The sequence below is a fragment of the Mus musculus genome, chromosome 4, assembly GCF_000001635.26.
Source record: "Mus musculus strain C57BL/6J chromosome 4, GRCm38.p6 C57BL/6J".
Classification (NCBI taxonomy): Eukaryota; Metazoa; Chordata; class Mammalia; order Rodentia; family Muridae; genus Mus; species Mus musculus.
In genome coordinates, this window is record NC_000070.6 from 16,121,290 (window position 1) to 16,144,882 (window position 23,593).

Below are 23,593 nucleotides of genomic sequence, written 5' to 3' on the forward strand. Positions count from 1 at the left end.
CTTCCCTCAAAACAAGGACATGCAAACATTCAGTATAGGTCACAGTGAAAATTGTCCGCTGAAACCAGTAATACCACTAAAGGAGGACAGCTTATTGAAGATTCATCTTAATTGTTAACACCATAGGGATTTGCTTTATTTTGGGGGGGGGGGCACCATGTTCCAAGACAGAGTTTTTCTGTAGCCCTGGCTGTCCTGGAAATCACTCTGTAAACCAGGTTGACCTTAAAACTCAAGAGATCTGCCTGCCTCTACCTTCCTAATATTAGGATCAAAAGCATGTGCCACAACTGCCCGGTGATACCATCTTCTTATTGTTCAGTGTGTTCTATTCATGTAGAAAGTTGTGGGGCTGTGACGATGGGTGACTATACATAGGTATTCCTTACAGTAAGTCACAGGAGAACAACGGGTGGGTTATAAGCATGTAACCAAGACAGTGGGTCACACATTATGAATTGTACACTTTGCAGCAAAAGGGAAGAGCAGAGAAAACTTCATGTATCAATCTACATATATCATACACAATCAGTATAGAAAAGAGGAGGGAGTGAAGGGGAGAGGGAAGGAGAGAGAGACAGAGACAGACAGAGACTAAAAGAGAGTAATTAAAAAACCCTTCCTTTTTTTTTTTTTTTAATTCCCAAGTTCAATCTTTTTGTTGTTTGTCTATTGGAGACCTGTCCCCAATAGCCCAGGCTTGCTTTGAGCTTGTTAAGTAGCTAAGGATGTTTCTAACTCTTGATCTGATGCTTCCATTTCCAAAGTTCTGGGATAACAGGTGTGCCACCACACCCGAATTTTTATTTCATACTTTTAAAAGAATTTAATCACAACTAATAAGTTTAATTGATTTTTCTTTTTTTCCTTTTAAATTTCTGTTTCTGAAAGTCCCATAAGAGTCACATCAAAAGTTAATGTCATTTTAAAATTGCATTTAAATTCTTTAAACATCTTCCCATATAGATTCATATATATACATATGTATATATATATATATATATGTATATATACATATATATATATGAATGATTGTTTTGCCTGCATGTAAGTGCACTGTACACCTGCCTGGTGGTCTTAGAGACCAGAAGAGAGTCTAGTTTCCCTGGAACTGGGGTTATTGCTGGTTGTGAGGCATCATGTGGGTGCTAGGAGCAGACCCTGGTCCTCTCCCTGAGCAGCCAGCTCTTAAATGCTGTGCTCAGACATCTCTCCAGTCCTGCTGTTTACATTCTTATTTCAAATTAAGGAATATTTCATTGTCTCCATATGATCTAAGTCCTAATTCAGATTGTTTTAGGTTATGAGTCTGGTGCGTCTTGCAAGTTTGAGTTTTCAAATTCATTCTGTTTCTCACTTTCTTCTAACTGTTAAACAGTTTTCAGAAAAAGGTATCACTTTGTATAGTTTCCCTTTACTGACATACGCTAATTACCAGAAGATAAAAAGAATGCACACTGTATTGCCTTTTTATTGTTTCTCGTCAAGTTGATAAGAGCAATCTTGGAAAATCAAACACAGAGAGGCGTGGCCGACATGCGGTGATTGAACGGAGTTAGCTGTGTGGAGGAGTGTACCTGCCTTCAGTTCAAAAACCATGGTGTTTTACAAAGAAAATAGCTAAGTAAAGGTCGGCTTCTACCCAACCCGCATATGCTTAAAACAGGAGCCGGAAGCAGGCTGCAGCAGGATGCACAATGGGCTGCTCGCTCTGGAGACAGACAGGAGGCAAAAGTTAAGCAGAGGTCCACGGCTGGCCAGTGTTAATTTTTTCTCCCCCGCTTCTTTATATACTCTACATTCCTTGAGACCACCTGCTAAAGAATTTGTAAGTCAAACTTAAAACCGAGTAACTCTTTGGAGATCTGAACTTGGGATTGGCAAATGGGGAGCCTGAATCACTGCTATGTAAAGTCAAACTGCACTCTAGACGAATAATGAGGAATCCGCAGAGAAGGTGAGTGTGAAAGTGTCTTCCATCAGAAACAAAGGCCACTTTAAGGCACTGTTACATACTAGAAAAATGTAATTATCACATAAAAAGTTCAAGTAGTGAAACTGACGTAAAAACTGAACTACACAGCATAAAGCAAACTTTTTACTTATATTAATTTAAAAAAATACTGCAACGTCATGGGAAGAGACTCTTCCATCAACCTTCAGTGAAGCGTCTAATACTCTCATGTTTTCTATACAAATATTATACAGGTAACAGAAATATAAATAACCATTTGTAAACTGACTTCCTCCCAAAGAAGGCCCCCTTACAAGCTTTTATTCTGAGGGAAATTTGAAGGCGGTGCTTTGGAAAGCACAGGTACTTCTGGGTAAGGCTGCAGCCCCAGCTGCTTGTTATCTTTCAACTTCTGCACTACAACTTTGGCAAACTCTTCTCCTTGGATGTCAGACGTATCTAGCAGCTGTCTGACTTTTGAGGTCCTTGTAGGTTTGGTGCTAATGAGTTCATAGTCCTCCTTCATGATCAGGTCACGAGACAGAAGGGCGTCCAGCGATTGGTTAAGGCAGGCTTCAGTCATCTGGCTCACAATGGCTTCCCTCTTACTCTGGATCCACTGTTGGGCTATACCAATTGGTGGGCGCTCTGCAGCAAAGCAATGCATGAGAATTACCAAGCTGAGGATACGTAGAGGCAATGAGTGTAATTCTGTGTGAATGTGAGTAAGCAGAACTCTCATTCCCGTATGACTGCGGGTGTGAAGAGTATTATTTGAAAGTGCTTCTATTATCCAGGAACTATCAAGAGACTTGAGTTTTAGCTCCCCATTCACCTTCCAGAAAGAGTATTATATTTTTATATGCTATGTTGTAGGGCAAAATGACTTGAATTTTTGTTTAGTTTCAAATATAAAGGATACCTGCCGATGTGATAAATGAAAACAGTTTCGCCTTTACTAACACTGAAAGTAACGCTGCTTCTTCCCACTTCCTTCTAGGTCAGACATTCCTGGAATGCATTTGGTCAGCACTGAGTCTGGAAATGCTCTCCTACTTAAACAAATACTTACTGAAGTATGGAATGAACACTAAGAAAACATACTATATGGTGAATCCATGCACTGCGTACTTGTAGGGTAAACACCAACATTTGCAGTATAACTCACAGCATACACTCACCTGAACCTTTCTCAACCAAGAATGGACTTATTACAGCCAAGGAACACGAGGAGGCCCTGCGATCACAGAAGGCTGCCCCTGGTGGTACAGAAACGATACCATCCCAGCTGTGGTTTCCAGGACAGTGGTGTGCCTTCAACGAAGAGCAGTCTTGAGGTGCTCCTACAGGACAGTTCATTACAGGTAGAGTTTTCATTAGATAAAATACCAATGGGTGGGTCACACAGAAGGTAGGCTCTAACGGCTTTGGTTCTGCACTGTTATTGAACCTACTTCAGAAATCCAATTCTGAAAATACTTGAAATATTTTTTAGTGTGTGTGTGTGAAGGTCAGAGGTCAACATGTAGACGTCAGCTCTCTCTCTACCCTGTGAGTTCAGATGATCAAATTCAGGTTGCTGACATGGTGGGAAGTACTTTTACACACAGTCATCTTGCCAGCCCTGCAAATACTTTTTAGAGTAATAAACATTTATACTGAATGTTTTTTTCTTACTATCAGTGCTTGCCTGGTCTATGCTTATAAATCATAATTTCCCATCTTCTCACAGTCTCATACTTCTTCCCTGTGAATTCCCCCTTTTCCACTTTAAATATGTCTTATGTATATCTGTCAAATACATGGACTTTTAAGTGTAATAAATCTGTACTTGACATGTGTTTTCTACTTTCTCCTTTAGAAAACAATTTCAGTGCTCCAACTGTTTATCCTACTTCAAGCTTATGTAATTATCTTTCTGTCACCATTGAACACCCAGTCCCTTCAACATTCTCAGAGGCTCACTGCACATCACCTCCCCAAAGGGCACTGATGACGACTCAAAGACTCAAACAAACATAACATAAAAAAGGTGTAAATCTTAATCATCATCTGTCTTAACCCTAGCCCCACTTTAGTCCTTAGTTCTAACGGCTGTGAGTGCTCACAGCTTAACAATGTAGCACTCAGTCCTTAGTTCTAACAGCTGTGAGTGCTCACAGCTTAACAATGCAGCACTCAGTCCTTAGTTCTAACAGCTGTGAGTGCTCACAGCTTAACAATGCAGCACTCAGTCCTTAGTTCTAACAGCTGTGAGTGCTCACAGCTTAACAATGCAGCACTCAGTCCTTAGTTCTAACAGCTGTGAGTGCTCACAGCTTAACAATGTAGCACTCAGTCCTTAGTTCTAACAGCTGTGAGTGCTCACAGCTTAACAATGCAGCACTCAGTCCTTAGTTCTAACAGCTGTGAGTGCTCACAGCTTAACAATGCAGCACTCAGTCCTTAGTTCTAACAGCTGTGAGTGCTCACAGCTTAACAATGCAGCACTCAGTCCTTAGTTCTAACAGCTGTGAGTGCTCACAGCTTAACAATGCAGCACTCAGTCCTTAGTTCTAACAGCTGTGAGTGCTCACAGCTTAACAATGCAGCACTCAGTCCTTAGTTCTAACAGCTGTGAGTGCTCACAGCTTAACAATGCAGCACTCAGTCCTTAGTTCTAACAGCTGTGAGTGCTCACAGCTTAACAATGCAGCACTCAGTCCTTAGTTCTAACAGCTGTGAGTGCTCACAGCTTAACAATGTAGCACTCAGTCCTTAGTTCTAACAGCTGTGAGTGCTCACAGCTTAACAATGTAGCACTCAGTCCTTAGTTCTAACAGCTGTGAGTGCTCACAGTTTAACAATGTAGCACTCAGTCCTTAGTTCTAACAGCTGTGAGTGCTCACAGCTTAACAATGCAGCACTCAGTCCTTAGTTCTAACAGCTGTGAGTGCTCACAGCTTAACAATGCAGCACTCAGTCCTTAGTTCTAACAGCTGTGAGTGCTCACAGCTTAACAATGCAGCACTCAGTCCTTAGTTCTAACAGCTGTGAGTGCTCATAGCTAAACAATGTAGCACTCAGCTTTATGGCCTCCTCCCTCAGCTCAGGTAAGCAGTCAGAAGGTGTCAGGGAGTTGCCCTAATTTCTCACACCACCTTCCCTGTTTTCCCTTTTAACTGCCCTGACTCCAAGCCTCCTCTTGACTTCAAGTGGCTTCTGCAGGGCTATCACGGTGGCTCAGTGGGTCAAGGCGCTTGCTTCACTTAAATCTGATTCCCAGACTCCACAGTGGAAGGAGATAAGTGACTCTCAAAGATGACTTCTGATCTGTACACGTGCACTGTGATGGTCTAGCCCTACCCATCCCCCACCCCCTAACAAGAGATTTAATTTTTTTATCTAATTCCAGCCATGATGAACCTTCCTAAAGCAAAAATTTGTATATGATAGCCTTCTTTAAGAGTTACTTCCTCCTGAATTTAGAAGCCTAAGTAATATTAGTGAAATGTAGTATTTTTTAAAAATTGATTAATTTTTTAATTAAAAATATATGTATGTATAAGTGTTTTATTCTGCATTTATGTCTATGCACTGTGCATGCTTGGTGTCTATGGAGGCCAGAATAGGGTGGGAGATCTTTTGGAGCTGCAGTCGTGGCAGTTCTGAGACACTGTGTGGGAATCAGGCATGATTGCTCTGGAACAACAGTAAGCACCCTTTCCACTGAGCTCTCTCCAGTCCCTAGGAATTCTTGCAGATATCACTGTAATCCTCCTTAATCTTTTATCTCTTCATTTTTACTCTATCTACAAGACAAACTAAATTACTCATGTCACCCGTTTCCTTGCTTCTGGACTCCATATTGTTCTTTTTACGGAATGCCTGTCATAAGTAGAGGTCAGCTTTCAGCCAGAAATACGGTCTTCATGATGACATAATAGAGTGACATTCGCCAAAGTAAAGTATTCATCAAAGAGCCTGGCATTACTCAAGTCTTGGGTCTGCTAGCTACTTGCTAAGTGATCCAGAGTTCATAATCTGTCAACAAGGACTAAGACTGGCTCCCTCACACAGCTATTAAAAAAAATACTTTCTTAAGAATGTGTCTTGTTTCCTGTAGTGATGTGATATATATATATATATATATATATATATATACACACACATATATTATATATAAGTTTTCCATCATGATTACAGAGTGCCTTTAATATAAACATATTTGTTCATCATGCTACTGCTACCTTTACATATGTAGCCTTGTTACTTTAAAAAAATGGATCATGAATGCAAATCAGAAATGAGTTCCACGCACACCATCTGTCTGACAAGGGTATAATTTGAAAGAAAGTAAAAAGGTATGTAAGCACGCTGACTGGAAAACTGGCATACCAGATAAAAATCCCTTGTCTTGAGGAGCTGATAGGGATCTGGAGGGTCCAGGAGAACCAGTGTTTCTAGAGAGCAGAGAGGATCCACACGATTCCTAAAGGAAACAGAGGACCAACAGGTTGAGGGGAGCTGTATACATAAAGTTTTGTAGAAAAGGCATTGTCTTTAAAATTACATGGCTATAGTTTCTAGATTCTTGGTTATTAATAAAGGAAACCTAGAACTACTATAAATTATAAGGAAGTAAGGTATAAAACCATCACAAACAAATGTGATTTCTTTTTCACCCTTTTCTCTACTAGGGGTCGCACCTAGGGCCCCAGACATGATAGGTGAGTGCTTTACCACTGAGCTATCGCCTCAATCTCTAAATTTAATGTCTTTATCAACTCAAATGGAAGGGATGGGGCAATAGCTATGTACTGGAAATAACTATACACCCATTATGATTTAGAGGACGTTTGTGGCTAAAATGATGAACAACAAACATGTGGTTATTTATTGATTTAGAGTAGATGCTGGTTATCAGGCTCTTTCAACCTGAAGGCATAGAAAAATGCTTGGAGAAACTATGGAGATCGTCACACTTAGCTCTGTCACTGAATTGCTTACTGCTTTCCAAATATTCATTGAAACTCTCTGGCTTTAATGTTTCATCAAAAATTAGCTTATTATTCTCATAGAGGCAGGGGGAGGGGAGATGGTATAGGGGGTTTCCTAAGGGAAGACCTGGGAAGGGGAAAACATTTGAAATGTAAATAAAGAAAATATCCAATAAAAAATTAGCTTGTTACAAGGATCAAATTAGATACTTTATATATAAGTGATTTTGAAACTACATATTGTGGGTCAGTGTGGTGTTTCAGTGGGTAGCCAAGTGGATAACCTGAATGTGATCCTTGAGAACCACATAGTAAAGGAGAGAATGGATTCCTGCAAGTTATCCTTTAACACACATGCATACATACATACACATGTACACATGCTGGGTAAACAAATGTAAAAAAAACCTATGTGGTGTGCTTTAATGATCTTTTGAATGTACTGTTACTTTTATGAACCTGTAAAGTAGATATATAATCTTAAAATGATTCATAAAAATGACCAATTAAAGATATAACTCTTAGAGAGCAACAGAAACTTATTATTTACTGTAAGAGGTGGAAGGGTGCTATAAAACAGTGATGAAATGATCACCTATGATTTACCTACCCACCACCCTAGAGCATCATCCAAAGAGGGTGGAGTGAGATTTCAGGTTAGAGATTGTCATGACTACTTAGCTAATTATAAATGCTTCCTGGACTTTAGTTTTCCAGCGCTATAAAAGAGGTCTGACTAAAAGATTTTTTTTAACATTGTTCTCACATCCAAGCTTAGTATAACAGAAGTATACTTATACCTCCTGTGGGGGATGATTTGCAGGTATGTTTAGCGATAAATCCATTTTCTTATCACATAAGTGAATAGTACTTGAGGAACTCTGTATCTGGAATGAACATACACATGTTTTGTGTTTACAGAAAAATCAATGGAAACAAAATTTACATCATTTGTGAATATATAACTTAATTAGGTAGAGACAGTACAGAACAAGAAATGCTTAGAGAATAGATTTTGCATCTTGCCCCATATTGTTTGATTTAGTAACTATTATCTCAAGAGAGTTGCAGCTTCATCTTTAATGCTTACAAACAGGACTATTTAAAGATTGAAATAATAAAGCATTTGGTTCAAGCTGGGTATTCAATTTTGCTGTATGCTCTATTTATCCATAACTGTTATTATGCAAGGACTATACTTCTATGACTATTTTCATTGTACTGAAAAGAAACCAAGGTTGGACCAATGTAAAGGTGGTAGTGTGTTACCATGGTACAGTGTGATGTGCATGTGTGATGGTCAAGCATAGAGCCCAAGATATGTAAATAACTGGCCCCTGTGTGTGTGTGTGTTGTATAGTGTGTGTGTGTGTGTGTGTGTGTATACACACACACACACACACACACACACACACACACACATATATATATATATATATATTGGTCACATTACCACTCCATTTCCTTATGTCCCTCATACTTCCTTTGAAACTCTACTTCTCATCTTGTCTTCTGTCCTACTTTCATGTCTTAAAAATTAAAAAAACTGTATCTATATAATTTCTATTATCTATCTATCTATCTACCTATCTATTATTCTACTGAGTTTACTTAGTGTTGCTTGCATGTGCATGGGCCAAGGGATGAAACCTAATATTAATTTTCCTACTTATACATTAGAGATAAGGATACTCATTTAGTAGGGTTAATATAAGGAGAATTAGAAGTAATTCATGCAAGACGGCACTAAGATTCTTTGCAGGTATTCAATAAAAGGGAGCTGCTAAACAGGTGATTTGTTTCCTTAAATACAGTAACGGAGCCAAAAGTGATTTACTTTTGGCTCCGTGAACTAGACTTAAGACAGACTGTCATCTCTAATAAGTCATTTAAAAACCAATCTAGAGGTCTACCCTCTGCCTCAACTCCCTTTTCACACAGAATCTCACTGTGTAGTTAGGGTCAGGCTGGCATAGATTTTTACTATGTAGACCAAGGTGGCCTCAAACTCAGAGCAATCTACATGCCCCTGCTTCTGGGATCCTGTGATTACAGGTGAAAAATACCACACATAGCCAAGTCTAAAGTCTACTTTCCGTCTCTATACCAGCATGGTATTAATTGTTCTTCGGCACTTTAGAAACTAGTGGGTTCTGCTCTCCACACTCCACTCCAATGGCCTGCTCCACTGGGAGGAGAGGACTAAGAGCCAGCTGTATATACAGTGGGTGTAGCTATTACTCAGTAGGCTGCAGCTCAGCAAGCGATCCTGCATGGACTGAGACTCTGTGGCCTTTGAGGAGTTGGATCTTTCTATTGAACTTACAGAGACCCATCTGCCTCTGCCATCCGAGTGCTGGGGTTAAAGGCATGCACCACCATACCACATCAAATGTTATATGCATCTTTCAATTAATTTTTGGCTATGTCTGTTACATAAAGTTTTCCTGACTTTTTTACTGAAACATTTCTAATACAGCTCTTTATTAGTAATACCTATTTTAAAAAAAACTAATGAAGTATGGTAACTCAAATTGATTATGTACTAGCAAATCATTCCTAAAGAAGACAATACAAGAAATTATTAAAGAAAACTTTTTTTTTGGTTTAGTTTTTATTTTTTTAACATATAGGAAACACTTATTTAGAAAAATCCAAATAGTAAGAACTAGAATTTTAAAAGAATTAAAAAATACAGGAAATGCAAGTAAAACAACATTCTAGATAGAGAAATATTAAGTGTGTGTGTGTGTGTGTGTGTGTGTGTGTGTGTATAGGACAGAGTCTCACTATGTTGCTCCTGCTTCTCAGGCTGGCCCGGCTTCAAATTCAGTTCTACGGCCTCTCCCTGTAGAGCAGCTGGCATTAGAAGCACAGCAGCATGCTGGGCTTTTAACTTTCTATTCTACTGTATTCTATACCGCAGTCATCTTATCTAAAGAACCAGCATTTCACCTCACCCCCTAACTCTAACTTTATGTAAAAATAACACTGTGACATAAAAACAACGATGAGTCCACTGTATGATTAACAAATTATCTGAGATGTATACTTTCCTTAAGAAGATATAACTTTTAAACATCAAGCTTATATATAAAACGTGAGTGTTTGAACTGTTTGGGGACAGAAAAGGAAAAGGGGTTGTGGGACAGTTCTCTCTCCTCATAGCCTAGACAACAGGCCTTTGTATTTCCCGTCTCTCTCTGTTTCCTTTTTGTTTAATGATCTACCTCTGAACTCTATCCCTAGGCCCCCTCCCTTCTGTTATTTTTAATTTTGAGACAGCTCTAGCTAACTTACCCATGCTGGCCTTGAGCTCACACTGTAGCCCAGGCACACCTTGAGTCTGCAATCCTCCTCTTAGCCTACACAAGTAGATGGGATTACAGGATGGTACCACCAGGTCCCTACTCATCTAGTTTTGCTTAGAGAAAGATGAGAAAAAAGAGAAACTTGTAAGGAGAAAATAGGAAAAGAAAAGAAAAGACAAAAGGTAACATACTTAGCAGTCTGTCTTGACACTGGTATCTCTGAAAAGGGCTGTACCCTATCCCGAAATTGGGGAGTTGGAGAAATTAGGAAAAGCATTCATAGTTCATATTTGGATCCTCTAAAACTTGGATACTCTCCATGGCATTGGCACCAAAAAGACATGCTCATCAATCAATGGAATTGACTAAAAACTTGGATATTAATACTGCTATGGTAAGTCTTTAATTTGATCATGAGTTTCTTTTACATACTAATCTGTAAATGAAAGATGATGCTAGTAGGTCCAGCAAAGTAGGAGGGGAAAGCAAACTGTCAGTCAGTAAAGAAACAATAGATTGGGCTAGCTGGCAATCTGATTATCACATACACAGCGCAATTTAATGAAGCCCAGCGAGTGCTAGCCTATGCTCACTTTGCTCTAAGGAACTACAGATACTCTATAAATCCTCAGCTGTTCTGATCCACAAGAGCTACACTGATCACATAACTTTCCCAGGCCATTTCCATTAACTTTTCTGACAGATTAATTTATGCAACGTGAAGTATTTGAGAAAACAAAATAAAAATCAAGGAATAAAAGTATACTTTGGTGGCTCAAATATAACATAAATGCAATTATTTTACTTGGTGATAAATCTCAAAAAACAAACAAACAAACAAACAAAAAACCAAAAACCAAACCAAACCAAAAAACCCCAAGTACTTTAAAGAGGAGCAAGCACTAGCCTCTGCAGGTGTTAACACTTAGCAGAAGTAAATACAGAGCAACACTTATCATAAGCACGCTGTGAGAGACACAGGGTGTTTGTGGTGCACAGGAGCCTCAGCACAGTTTCTAAGTTCACCTCTGATATACTGAGGATTCTAATTGTTAAATCTGAAGATAGCCCATTTGAATGAAATGGAAATGCCCATTGGTGACAGGGAAAAGGCAGTAATCAGGACCCTTGTAAATTCTCCCCCCCTCCACCCAGCCTGTTCCTGGGAAACTTAATTAAAACTTCATGAGTGACATACAGTTTTGTAAAGCTCTAAGTTATAACATTTCCAAGGGGGATTTACCTTTGCTTTCTTTAGCTGAATAACAGCCTCAAGGAAAGTTATGTCTTCAAATGTTCTCAGAACTGGTTCAAGTTCTATTAAGCATTCTAAATACGGAAAAAACAAAACCGAAAAACAAAAACCCAACAATTTTAAGTTCAGATCACTTCTAATTAAACCAAAACGTTAACATTTATTTTATAAGGTTCCACGTCAATCTTTCAATAAAACTATGATATCCAATTATCTTAAGGAATTTTATTGCTGGCATAAACAGACATGAGGATCAACAGAACCAAGTAGGCAGCCTTTAAATGAACTGTCACAATTCTCGGATGCTGATTTTCAACATAGGACCTTAAATTCCACAAGGCAAGGCAAGGACAGCCTTTTAAAGTAAACTTTTACTAAGACACTTGAATACCCATATTAAAACAGGTCATTTATACCCTTATTGTATATCATACATAAAACTTAAATCAAAATAGATCATTCACTTAAATATAAATCCTTAGAGGTGAGATCAAAAATAAGATTTCTAGAAACCCAACAACTAGACTTCCAAAAACAATTTTGAAAAGTGGACTCTAGAGCAGTGGTTTCAACCTGTGGGTCGTGACCCTGTTGGGGACTGAATGACCCTTTCCAGGGGCTGCACATCAGATATTCTACATAATAGATATTTACATTAACGTTTATAACAGTAGCAAAATTACGGCTATGAAGTACCAACAAAAATAATTTTATGGTTTGGGATTACCACAACAGAAGGAACTGATGTAAAGGGTCTCAGCATTAGTAAAGCTGAGAACCAGGCTCTAGAGAGTTGATGTCCTTAAGAAAAAAAATGAGAAGTGAAGCCCCAGGCTAGGAGTAGGAGGAGAATGTAGTATCTCAAGTATCTGCTAAAGGGCTCGCATCTGGCGTGAGTGAAGCATTCTGCCAGGGTGGCTCAGGATGATGGCTCAGTGGGTAAAAGCGCTTGCCATTCTGCCAGGGTGGCTCAGGATGATGGCTCAGTGGGTAAAAGCGCTTGCTGTGAAGACTGCCTGCCGTAGCTTGATCCCAGCCCTGTGCAAAAACCATATTTTGAAAGCTGCCCACTGATAACTAACATAATATGCTTATACACACCCCCTCCACACACATGGGCACACACGTGAGCACACACAGGCAGTCAGTCACACATGCACTCACATATACATGCATGCACACACATACTCACACATGTATGTGTATGGGTTGGCTTCAAACTCCTGAGTTCAATATATTCTGCTACTTCAGCCTCTCACCACCACTCTCAGCTAAAGGCTTGCTTATGCTTATAGTCAGAGTAGACAGGACTGACTGACTGACCACTCTCTCCTTAGAGCATTCCTTCTTAGACAGAGACTCCAGTCATTCTTCGCAATCTATTTTCTTGTTCCTCTATACAATTTCTAAGAAATGCCTCGGAGGTCTAATATGGATATTTAGTATTTGCTGAAGGGCTAAGTTCTCTATCTAGGGTGGTCTCGTCTAAATTACTTGCATTAGCACCACCTGATTTTATATCATGAGTCCTAGATTCTTCCTTAGGCAAAAACATTTGCATGTTATTATAGTAGTAACAGTATAATTCCTTCTACTGTTGGTTTTATGAATCATGTCTGTACACAATCAGCAGTGTGTGAGGGATTTCATTACCTCAGATCAAGGCCATTATCTTATTATCTGTCATTTTGTTTTATTTTATTTTATTTTATTTTCCATTTTTATTAGGTATTTACCTCATTTACATTTCCAATGCTATACCAAAAGTCCCCCATACCCACCCACTCCCCCTTTTTGGCCCTGGTGTTCCCCTGTACTGGGGCATATAAAGTTTGCGTGTCCAATGGGCCTTTCTTTCCAGTGATGGCCGACTAGGCCATCTTTTGATACATATGCAGCTAGAGTCAAGAGCTCCGGGGTACTGGTTAGTTCATAATGTTGTTCCACCTATAGGGTTGCAGATCCCTTTAGCTCCTTGGGTACTTTCTCTAGCTCCTCCATTGGGAGCCCTGTGATCCATCCATTAGCTGACTATGAGCATCCACTTCTGTGTTTGCTAGGCCCCGGCATAGTCTCACAAGAGACAGCTACATCTGGGTCCTTTCGATAAAATCTTGCTAGTGTATGCAATGGTGTCAGCGTTTGGATGCTGATTATGGGGTGGATCCCTGGATATGGCAGTCTCTACATGGTCCATCCTTTCATCTCAGCTCCAAACTTTGTCTTTGTAACTCCTTCCATGGGTGTTTTGTTCCCAATTCTAAGGAGGGGCATAGTGTCCACACTTCAGTCTTCATTCTTCTTGAGTTTCATGTGTTTAGCAAATTGTATCTTATATCTTGGGTATCCTAGGTTTGGGGCTAATATCTACTTATCAGCAAGTACATATTGTGTGAGTTCCTTTGTGAATGTGTTACCTCACTCAGGATGATGCCCTCCAGGTCCATCCATTTGGCTAGGAATTTCATAAATTCATTCTTTTTAATAGCTGAGTAGTACTCCATTGTGTAGATGTACCACATTTTCTGTATCCATTCCTCCATTGCGGGGCATCTGGGTTCTTTCCAGCTTCTGGCTATTATAAATAAGGCTGCTATGAACATAGTGGAGCATGTGTCCTTCTTACCAGTTGGGGCATCTTCTGGATATATGCCCAGGAGAGGTATTGCTGGATCCTCCGGTAGTACTATGTCCAATTTTCTGAGGAACCGCCAGACTGATTTCCAGAGTGGTTGTACAAGCCTGCAATCCCACCAACAATGGAGGAGTGTTCCTCTTTCTCCACATCCACGCCAGCATCTGCTGTCACCTGAATTTTTGATCTTAGCCATTCTGACTGGTGTGAGGTGGAATCTCAGGGTTGTTTTGATTTGCATTTCCCTGATGATTAAGGATGTTGAACATTTTTTCAGGTGCTTCTCTGCCATTCGGTATTCCTCAGGTGAGAATTCTTTGTTCAGTTCTGAGCCCCATTTTTTAATGGGGTTATTTGATTTTCTGAAGTCCACCTTCTTGAGTTCTTTATTATGTTGGATATTAGTCCCCTATCTGATTTAGGATAGGTAAAGATCCTTTCCCAATCTGTTGGTGGTCTTTTAGTCTTATTGACGGTGTCTTTTGCCTTGCAGAAACTTTGGAGTTTCATTAGGTCCCATTTGTCAATTCTCGATCTTACAGCACAAGCCATTGCTGTTCTGTTCAGGAATTTTTCCCCTGTGCCCATATCTTCAAGGCTTTTCCCCACTTTCTCCTCTATAAGTTTCAGTGTCTCTGGTTTTATGTGAAGTTCCTTGATCCACTTAGATTTGACCTTAGTACAAGGAGATAAGTATGGATCGATTCGCATTCTTCTACACGATAACAACCAGTTGTGCCAGCACCAATTGTTGAAAATGCTGTCTTTCTTCCACTGGATGGTTTTAGCTCCCTTGTCGAAGATCAAGTGACCATAGGTGTGTGGGTTCATTTCTGGGTCTTCAATTCTATTCCATTGGTCTACTTGTCTGTCTCTATACCAGTACCATGCTGTTTTTATCACAATTGCTCTGTAGTAAAGCTTTAGGTCTGGCATGGTGATTCCACCAGAAGTTCTTTTATCCTTGAGAAGACTTTTTGCTATCCTAGGTTTTTTGTTATTCCAGACGAATTTGCAAATTATCTGTCATTTTTAACCATAGCCGTTTTAATGGGTTTGTATTGCGATCTCTCCGTTTGTATTTTCTAGTGATATGAACAACACCTTTATATGCTTTTTAGTCAACTGTATATTTTCTTTGGTAGAATCCTAATCTATAATTTTAAAACTGCTATTAGTCTTATTATTGGATTAGACAGAATGATTTTTTTATTTCCAGACATAAGTCCTTTTGATATAGGATATGAAAATATATTCCAAACATCCGTGGCTTGTCTTTTCATGTTTTTGTAGTTAATTTATTTTTGTAAGAGTCTGTGTGTGTGTGATGTGAGCATCTTATTTGCATGTTTGCATGTATGTGCATCTGCAAAGGACTGCTCTGCTTCTGCTTTCTACACTGAGGCCATGATGCCAGGTCTCACTGAAGCCAGAGCTCACTAGTCTCGCTCACTAGTCAGCTTGTTCTGGAGCCCCGATCTCCACCTCCTAAATGCTGGGATTACCGGCAGTCTGCGGCATACCTGTAGAGCATTTGATGGGTGTTGAGAATCGAAGCTCCTTTCCTCAGGCCTGTATGACAAGCACTTTCTCCTGAAAGCCAGTTCTCAGCTGGTATTTATTCAAGTACAAAGTTCTAATTTATAAAAGTTCAATCTCCAAGATTATTTATTGAAAAAAACCATTTTTTTTAGATCCTATGGATTCAAATCTAAGAACTCTGCCTAAGCAAGGTCTTAAGAGTCCCTCCTGCTTATACTTAGATGTCTGATCTTCCTCTTCCTCTGAAATGTGCCTTAACGTTGGATAACTTTTCTGTGTCTAGAACTGTCACTTGAATTGGACAATTACTGAGGGAGTTTCCGAACTGCTCTCTCTGTTCTCACACAGTCACTTCCCCATCTAGCAGTCAAGAGGGATTTTGACCTAAACTTAAATTAGATCACATTGCTCCCAGAGGAGACAGGAGTGAATGGCTTTCCATTACGCATGAGTATAGGTCTGAGAGGGGCTGGCAACCATTCCCTTACTCTCTAAGGCACCTTCACCACCTTCTTGGTTCACTATGCTCTAAATACAGGGGCTTCCTCTTTTTTCCTTGAAAACACAAAACATTTTCTTCCTATCGTCTCAGACTCTTTACTTTGGATGTTTTCTTTGCTGGACTATTTAGTCCGAGAATGACTGGCTCTGTTTCAAGCTTGAAACAAGAACCCAAATACAAGCTCCTAAAAACCCTTTGCCATTCTTCTCATGGGTGAGGCCATTTGTTTTAATTCAGGACTGACTTGACAAGTTGTGTCTTAGTTATTTATTCATTCCCTCCATGCTTTCTCCAGAAGAAGGTTACATTGAGAAGATGCCACATTTATTCTTAGCTCTCTCTGCTCATCCCAGTGAGGAGGGCTCACAAGGCAGGTGTTCACTAAGGGAACGGAATGTTACTACCACCAAACAACTTCGCTTTTCTGTTAGGAATTCTCAACCTTTTTCTAGTAGCCATTGCCTATATGTAAATGTAACAAACAACAAGAGCAAATTAATGTATAGAATAGTTTCAAGATAGGCATGAATTTTTAAGGAATACTTTATTTAATGTATACTCATAATTTCTATAATTCAAAGGTCCAGATTAAAACTGTTCACTTACTCAAAAAGGATGGTCTTTCATCTGGGTTTTGCGCCCATCCACTCTGTATTAGAGAGATCATGAGACCTCGATGAGGTATATCAAATGGCAAATTCTCCTCACTGGTGTCAGGTCGATGTCCCTGGGACACACTGTACATGATCTGCAAAGGATTGGTGACCTCTGTCAAAACAAATGTATTTCATTAACTGGAAAGACATTACTAACACATTTCAAATCAAAATGAGGATATCTTAAAGTGTTAACTTAATTCAAAATACCCTTTTCTGTAAGAGGACTTACGTCCCAGCCACTCTCAGCCTGGTGCACCTCTCCTAGGAGGAATTTATAGCCTCTCCTCCCGAGTTCTAGATTTAGACAAGTTATTTGATTTGCTCTGTGAGAAGAGCCAAACAGGCAGAGCTCAGCAGAGCCTAGCATAGGCAACGAGGGACAGTAACGTACAGTTAATGTGAATGAGAGATAAATGCTATCTGTTAAACTACTGAAATATTAAGGATATTCATGATGTAACAAGTTCAACATTATGAACTTCAAAAAAAAATGCCCCAATATTATCTGGGAATGACAAAGGTTATTTTTCAATGTTTGTTGGTATTTATAGAAGGAGTAACAATTAAATTTTCACACAGAATTTTATTGATATCATGATTTTGAAAATAGTAATAAAACCAGGTATGATGGCACGTGCCTTTAATCTTAGCATTTGGGAGGCAGGGGCAGGCAAATATGTGAGTTCTAGGCCAGCTTGGTCTATAGTCTACATAGTTCCACCAGGAGAGCCAGAATTACATAGTGAGCCTCTGTCTCGAAGAAAATAAGTTCTCATTTTGCAAATAAAAAAAATGAGGTCATGAAATTTTGTGGCTTGACCACAGGGTTAGTTATTGCTAGAATAAAAACTAGAATTTAAATTTTTCTGATCTTTAAGCCAAGTACACTCTTCATAACTGATCCTTAATCTAGTATATTTTATAGTATGCAATAGATGCATAACTGATATACTGCTATGTTTGTACAGTGCAGTTTGTGTACAAAATGAATGGCTGGTATATTTAAAATCTGGTGAGGTTTAGACAGTTGAGACGTGTACCACCCACATGATGTCCTCTGGAATAAAAGTATACGTACCTTCAAAAGGCTGTTTTCTGGATAACACTTCCCACATGATAACTGCATAGCTGTTTAAGTTAGAAAGTTATACATTGTAAGCAAACTTTGTATATAAACTATATAGAATTATTTAAAAAAATCCCACCATTTTTGAGGATGATGAGGTAAAGAATTCCCAGATACAGTCAGGATGGTGAATGTTCAGATATGCCTGAAATTGTTCTTAAAAATAATGAATTTTAATGAAGAATATGAAGTTTCCATAACACTGGCCTAGGGCTGCTACTCACCAGGATAAATATTTGTGATAATTTATTCTAAACATTCAGATAAATGTGCCCTTTGATATGATGTCCTTATTTTTCACACAAAGTAAAGAGCAGTAACAGAAGACAGTCTTTTCATAGTGCAAGTATTTTCACAACAATTATAATTCAGTTGCAAATTGCCTAGTTAAGCTGAATAGAGTTTATATTTGGAATAAATGAGCAGAACATAGAAATTCTGCAGTATCTTCAAGTGAATTATGTGTTCAAAAACAATAAGTGAACTTGATTAGATACCAACACAGTATCTTTGTGCAAAGTGAGGATTACAGAGAAAATCCCACCCAAATTAAGTAAAAATATTTCATTTTTCACCCCTAGGGAATACAGAGCTTGAACATAAAAACATAATTCAAGAAGCAAATGATAAGTACATTGATGATTTCAGTCTGTTCTCAAAACCCTGATATCAATAGGGGAGAAAATAAGGAACAGACAGTAATCCAAGCCACAGAAAGGCAACCAACAGAAGTGCAGGAATTAGTGAATATCTCTCAGTAGTCTTTGTAGATATGAGAGACCAAATCTTTTGGGTTCAGACTCCATCTTAGAGAATCTGACCTAGGGATGAACTGAAGTTAACTAACAGGCTGGTACCTAGCACCAGTTTCCAGGCTATCCTCAACAAGAACCTTGTCTAACACGAGTTTACAGGTTACTCCCAACAAAACCTGCATCTAGTACCAGTTTCTAGGTTGTTCCCCAACAAATCTGTGCCCCCAGATTATAAGCCCACCCCTGGCACTTCACTTCCTAACAACTAAAATCAGGAGGAAAGCAGAAGTTAAGGTTAAGTTGGAAGCCGGGTGTGGTGGCGCACGCCTTTAATCCCAGCACTTGGGAGGCAGAGGCAGGTGGATTTCTGAGTTCAAGGCCAGCCTGGTCTACAAAGTGAGTTCCAGGACATCCAGGCCTACACAGAGAAACCCTGTCTCAAAAAGACAAAAAAAAAAAAAAAAAAAATTTAGGCTTTGGCTCCCAACACCAGCCAATTATGCTAAAGGCCATAATGACCCCTCCCAATCAGATGTGTACCAGTCTAGATACCCCTTTATTTGCCTCTATAAATGCTTGCCTAAAACTAGGCTCAGGGTTCCACCTTCTTGCTGTGTCAGGGTTGGTGGGGAGCCCAACCTCAAGCTTGAATAAAGAGACCCCAATGTGACTGCATCAGATTCAGCTCCTTGGTGGTCTTTTTGGGGTCCACAAATGTTTCCTGGCATAACAGATGAAAACGGCCTCAACTCACCAATAAGGAGGCAGAGTTGGCTGCACTAAGAAACAAGATCCTACTTCTGTTGTTCTTAGTAGTCAGGCCTTATTGGTAGAAATAAAACAATTATCCAAACAAGCTGAGTGGTTATTCTGAAGAAAAAGCCAACCTCCAACCACAATTAGTCAGAAGACATGAGGAAGATTATCACACATTAAGAAGTAACAGGGGCTTGAGCTATATAGCTCAGTGGTCAAGAGCACTGACCACTCTTCCAGAGGACCAGTGTTCAATTCCCAGCTCAGAACATTCTCTAATTCCAGTTCTAGGATATCTGACATGCTTACACAGACATAAATGCAGCCAAAACATCAAGGCACATAAAATAAAAATAAATACATCTAAAATAAAAAAGAAATCTCTTAACAAAAGAGAAGTAAGAACTGTAACTATATATGAAACAAACTTTGGCATACCTAATTTCATAAAAAGACAAATGGACATAAGTGGTCTAATTTTTGAAACAATAGTGAGTGACTTCAATCAGCCAATAGTTAGCCAACCATGCTAAACACCATAGCTCAATGGATTGAGTATATGTCTACTGAATAGTACATATAACTGAAAAAGACCACACATTCTTCTCAGCAGGCCAAGGACCATCTCTAAACCAGACCACATTCTAGGCTACAAATAAAGTCAAAGCAAATACCAAAGAATCAAAACCGCCTCTTGTATCTTCTCAGCTCCCAGAGCAACAAAACTAGAAATCAAAACATGGGAGAAAGGGTATAGAAACTATACAAATACCTAGAGACTGAAGAATGAACTCTTGGGTCATTCCAGAAACCAGAGGGGAAATTTAAAAGTTCCTAGAATCAAATGAAAGTGAAAGTCTCCCAATCAAAAACATCCCAGGACCAGATGGTTTTAGTGCGGAATTCTATCAGACCTTCAAAGAAGACCTAATACCAATACTCTTCAAACTATTCCACAAAATAGAAGGAACACTACCCAATTCATTATATAAAGCCACAATTACGCTTATACCAAAACCACACAAAGACGCAACAAAGACAGAAAACTTCAGACCAATTTCCCTTATGAATATCGATGCAAAAATACTCAATAAAATTCTTGCAAATGGAATCCAAGGACATATCAAAACGATCATCCATCACAATCAAGTAGGCTTCATCCAAGGGATGCAGGGATGGTTCAATATATGGTAATTCACTCATAAACAAATTCAAAGAAAAAAACCCATATGATTATTTCATTAGATGATGAGATGAATTTGACAAAATTCTATAGCCCTTCATGATAAAAGTCTTGGAAAGATCAGGAATTCAAGGCCCATACCTAACATAATAAAAGCAATATACAGCAAATAAGTAGCCAACATCAAACTAAATGGAGAGAAACTTGAAGCAATTCCACTAAAATCAGGGACTGCCAACTCTTCCCCTACCTACTCAATATAGTACTCAGAGTCCTAGCCAAAGCAATTAGACAACAAAAGGAGGTCAAAGGGGTATAAATTGAAAAGGAAGCAGTCAAAGTATCACTATTTGCAGATGATATGATAGTATACTTAAGTGATCCCAAAAGTTCCACCAAGGAGCTCCTAAAGCTGATAAACAACTTCAGCAAAGTGGCTGGATATAAAATTAACTCAAACAAATCAGTAGCTTTTTTATACTCAAAGGATATAAAGGCTGAGAAAGAAATTAGGTAAACAACACCCTTCACAATAGTCACGAATAATATAAAATACCTTGGTGTGACTCTAACCAAGCAAGTGAAAGATCTGTATGACAAGAACTTCAAGTCTCTAAAGAAAGAAATCAAAGATCTCAGAAGATGGAAAGATCTCCTATGCTCAAGGATTGGCAGGATTAATTCAGTAAAAATGGCCATCTTGTCAAAAGTTAAAGCAATCTACAGATTCAGTGCAATCCCCATCAAAATTCTAACTCAATTCTTCATAGAGTTAAAAAGGACAATTTGCAAATGCATACCCCACCTGGGGACCCATCCCATAATCAGCCACCAAACCCAGACACTATTGCACAATGCCAGAAAGATTTTGCTGAAGGAACCCTGTTCATAGCTATGCCAGTGCCTGGCAAATACAGAAGTGGATGCTCACAGTCATTTATAAGATGGAACACAGGGCACCCAATGGAGAAGCTAGAGAAAGCACCCAAGGAGCTGAAGGGGTCTGCAATCCTATAGGTGGAACACAATATGAATTAACCAGTACCCCCAGAGCTCGTATCTCTAGCTGCATATGTAGCAGAAGATGGCCTAGTTGGCCATCACTGGGAAGAGAGGCCTTGGTATTGCAAACTTTATATGCCCCAATACAGGGGAATGCCAGGGCCAAGAAGTGGGAGTGAGTGGGTGGGGGAGCAGAGTGGAGGGAGGGTATAGGGAACTTTCGGGATAGCATTTGAAATGTATATAAAGAAAATATCTAATAAAAATAAATAAATAAATAGAAAAAGAATGGAATAACTAAAAACCCAGGATGGCAAAAACTATTCTCAACAATAAAGAACTTCTGGAGAATCACCATCCCTGACCGCAAGCTGTGTTATAGAGCAATAGTGATAAAAACTGTATGGTACAGAAACAGGGCAGGTAGATCAATGAAATGTAACTGAAGACCTAGAAATGAACCCTCACACCTATGGTCACTTGATCTTTGACAAAGGAGCTAAAACTATCTGTACTGGCTAGTTTTGTGTCAACTTGACACAGCTGGAGTTATCACAGAGAAAGGAGCTTCAGTTGAGGAAATGCCTCCATGAGATCCAAGTGTAAGGCATTTTCTCAATTAGTGATCAAGGGGGAAAGGCCCCTTGTGGGTGGTGCCATCTCTGGGCTGGTAGTCTTGGGTTCTATAAGAGAGCAGGCTGAGCAAGCCAGGGGAGGCAAGCCAATAAAGAACATCCCTCCATGGCCTCTGCATCAGCTCCTGCTTCCTGACCTGCTTGAGTTCCAGTCCTGACTTCTTTGGTGATGAACAGCAGCATGGAAGTGTAAGCCAAATAAACCCTTTCCTCCCCAACTTGCTTCTTGGTCATGATGTTTGTGCAGGAATAGAAACCCTGACTAAGACACCATCCAGTGAAAAAAAGACAGCATTTTCAACAAATGGTACTAGCTCAACTGGTGGTTAGCATGTAGAAAAATGCAAATCGATCCATTCTTATCTCCTTGTATAAAGCTCAAGTCCAAGTGTTTCAAGGACCTCCACATAAAACCAGATACACTGAAACTAATAGAAAAGAAAGTGATAAAGAGCCTTAAACACATGGACATGGGGAATTTTCTGAACAGAACACCAAAGGCTTATGCTCTAAGATCAACAATAGACAAATGAGACCTCATAAAATTGCAAAGCTTCTGTAAGGGAAAGGACACTGACAATAGGACAAAACAGCAACCAACAGATTGGGAAAAGATCTTTATCTACCCTACATCCAATAGAGGGCTAATATCCAGTATATACAAAGAACAGAAGAAGTTAGACTCCAGAGTATCAAATAACCCCATTAAAAATGGGGTATAGAGTTAACCAAAGAATTTCCAAGGGAGGAATATCAAATAGCTGAGAAACACCTAAAGACATGTTCAACATCCTTATTCATCAGGGAAATGCAAATCAAGACAACCTTGAGATTACACCTCACAGCAGTCAGAATGGCTAAGATCTAAAACCCATGTGACAGCAGATGTTGGCGAGGATGTGGAGAAAGAGGAACACTCCTCCGTTGCTGGTGGGATTGTAAGCTGGTACAACCACTCTGGAAATCAGTCTGGCGTTCCTCAGAAAATTGGACATAGTACTACCTGAGGACCCAGCTCTACCACTCTGGGGCATATACCCAAAAGATGATCCCACATGTAATAAGGACACATGCTCCACTATGTTCATAGCAGCCTTATAATAGACAGAATCTGGAAAGTACCCAGATGTCCCTCAACAGAAGAATGGATACAGAAAATGTGGTACATTTACACAATGGAGTACTACTCAGCTATTAAAAACAATGTCTTCATGAAATTCTTAGGCAAATGGAGGGAACTTGAAAATATCATCCTGAGTGAGGTAACCCAGTAGCAAAAGAACACACATGACATACACT

The 23,593-nt window shown here is 39.3% G+C and overlaps 1 protein-coding gene across 7 annotated transcripts in view; it reads right to left on the reverse strand.

Annotated features, from left to right (window-relative positions):
• Nucleotides 1–1,442: 1,442 nt before the first annotated feature.
• The window catches only part of Ripk2 (receptor (TNFRSF)-interacting serine-threonine kinase 2), a 40,947-nt gene continuing 18,796 nt past the window's right edge, over nucleotides 1,443–23,593 (reverse strand). For 2 of the 7 annotated variants that reach the window (XM_030253323.1, XM_006537679.4), the window contains 7 exons: nucleotides 17,916–17,965; nucleotides 16,785–16,926; nucleotides 11,488–11,573; nucleotides 7,734–7,820; nucleotides 6,332–6,425; nucleotides 3,136–3,297; nucleotides 1,443–2,602 (listed from right to left, as the gene is read on the reverse strand). In XM_030253323.1, the coding sequence (XP_030109183.1) occupies nucleotides 2,265–2,602; nucleotides 3,136–3,297; nucleotides 6,332–6,425; nucleotides 7,734–7,820; nucleotides 11,488–11,573; nucleotides 16,785–16,926; nucleotides 17,916–17,965 (959 nt within the window). In that variant the 3' untranslated portion in view covers nucleotides 1,443–2,264. Of the gene's footprint in view, nucleotides 2,603–3,135; nucleotides 3,298–6,331; nucleotides 6,426–7,733; nucleotides 7,821–10,233; nucleotides 10,358–11,487; nucleotides 11,574–16,784; nucleotides 16,947–17,915; nucleotides 17,966–23,593 lie in introns of all 7 variants that reach the window. The other 5 variants (XM_006537678.3, XM_006537677.4, NM_138952.4 and 2 more) reach the window with 3 other exon arrangements.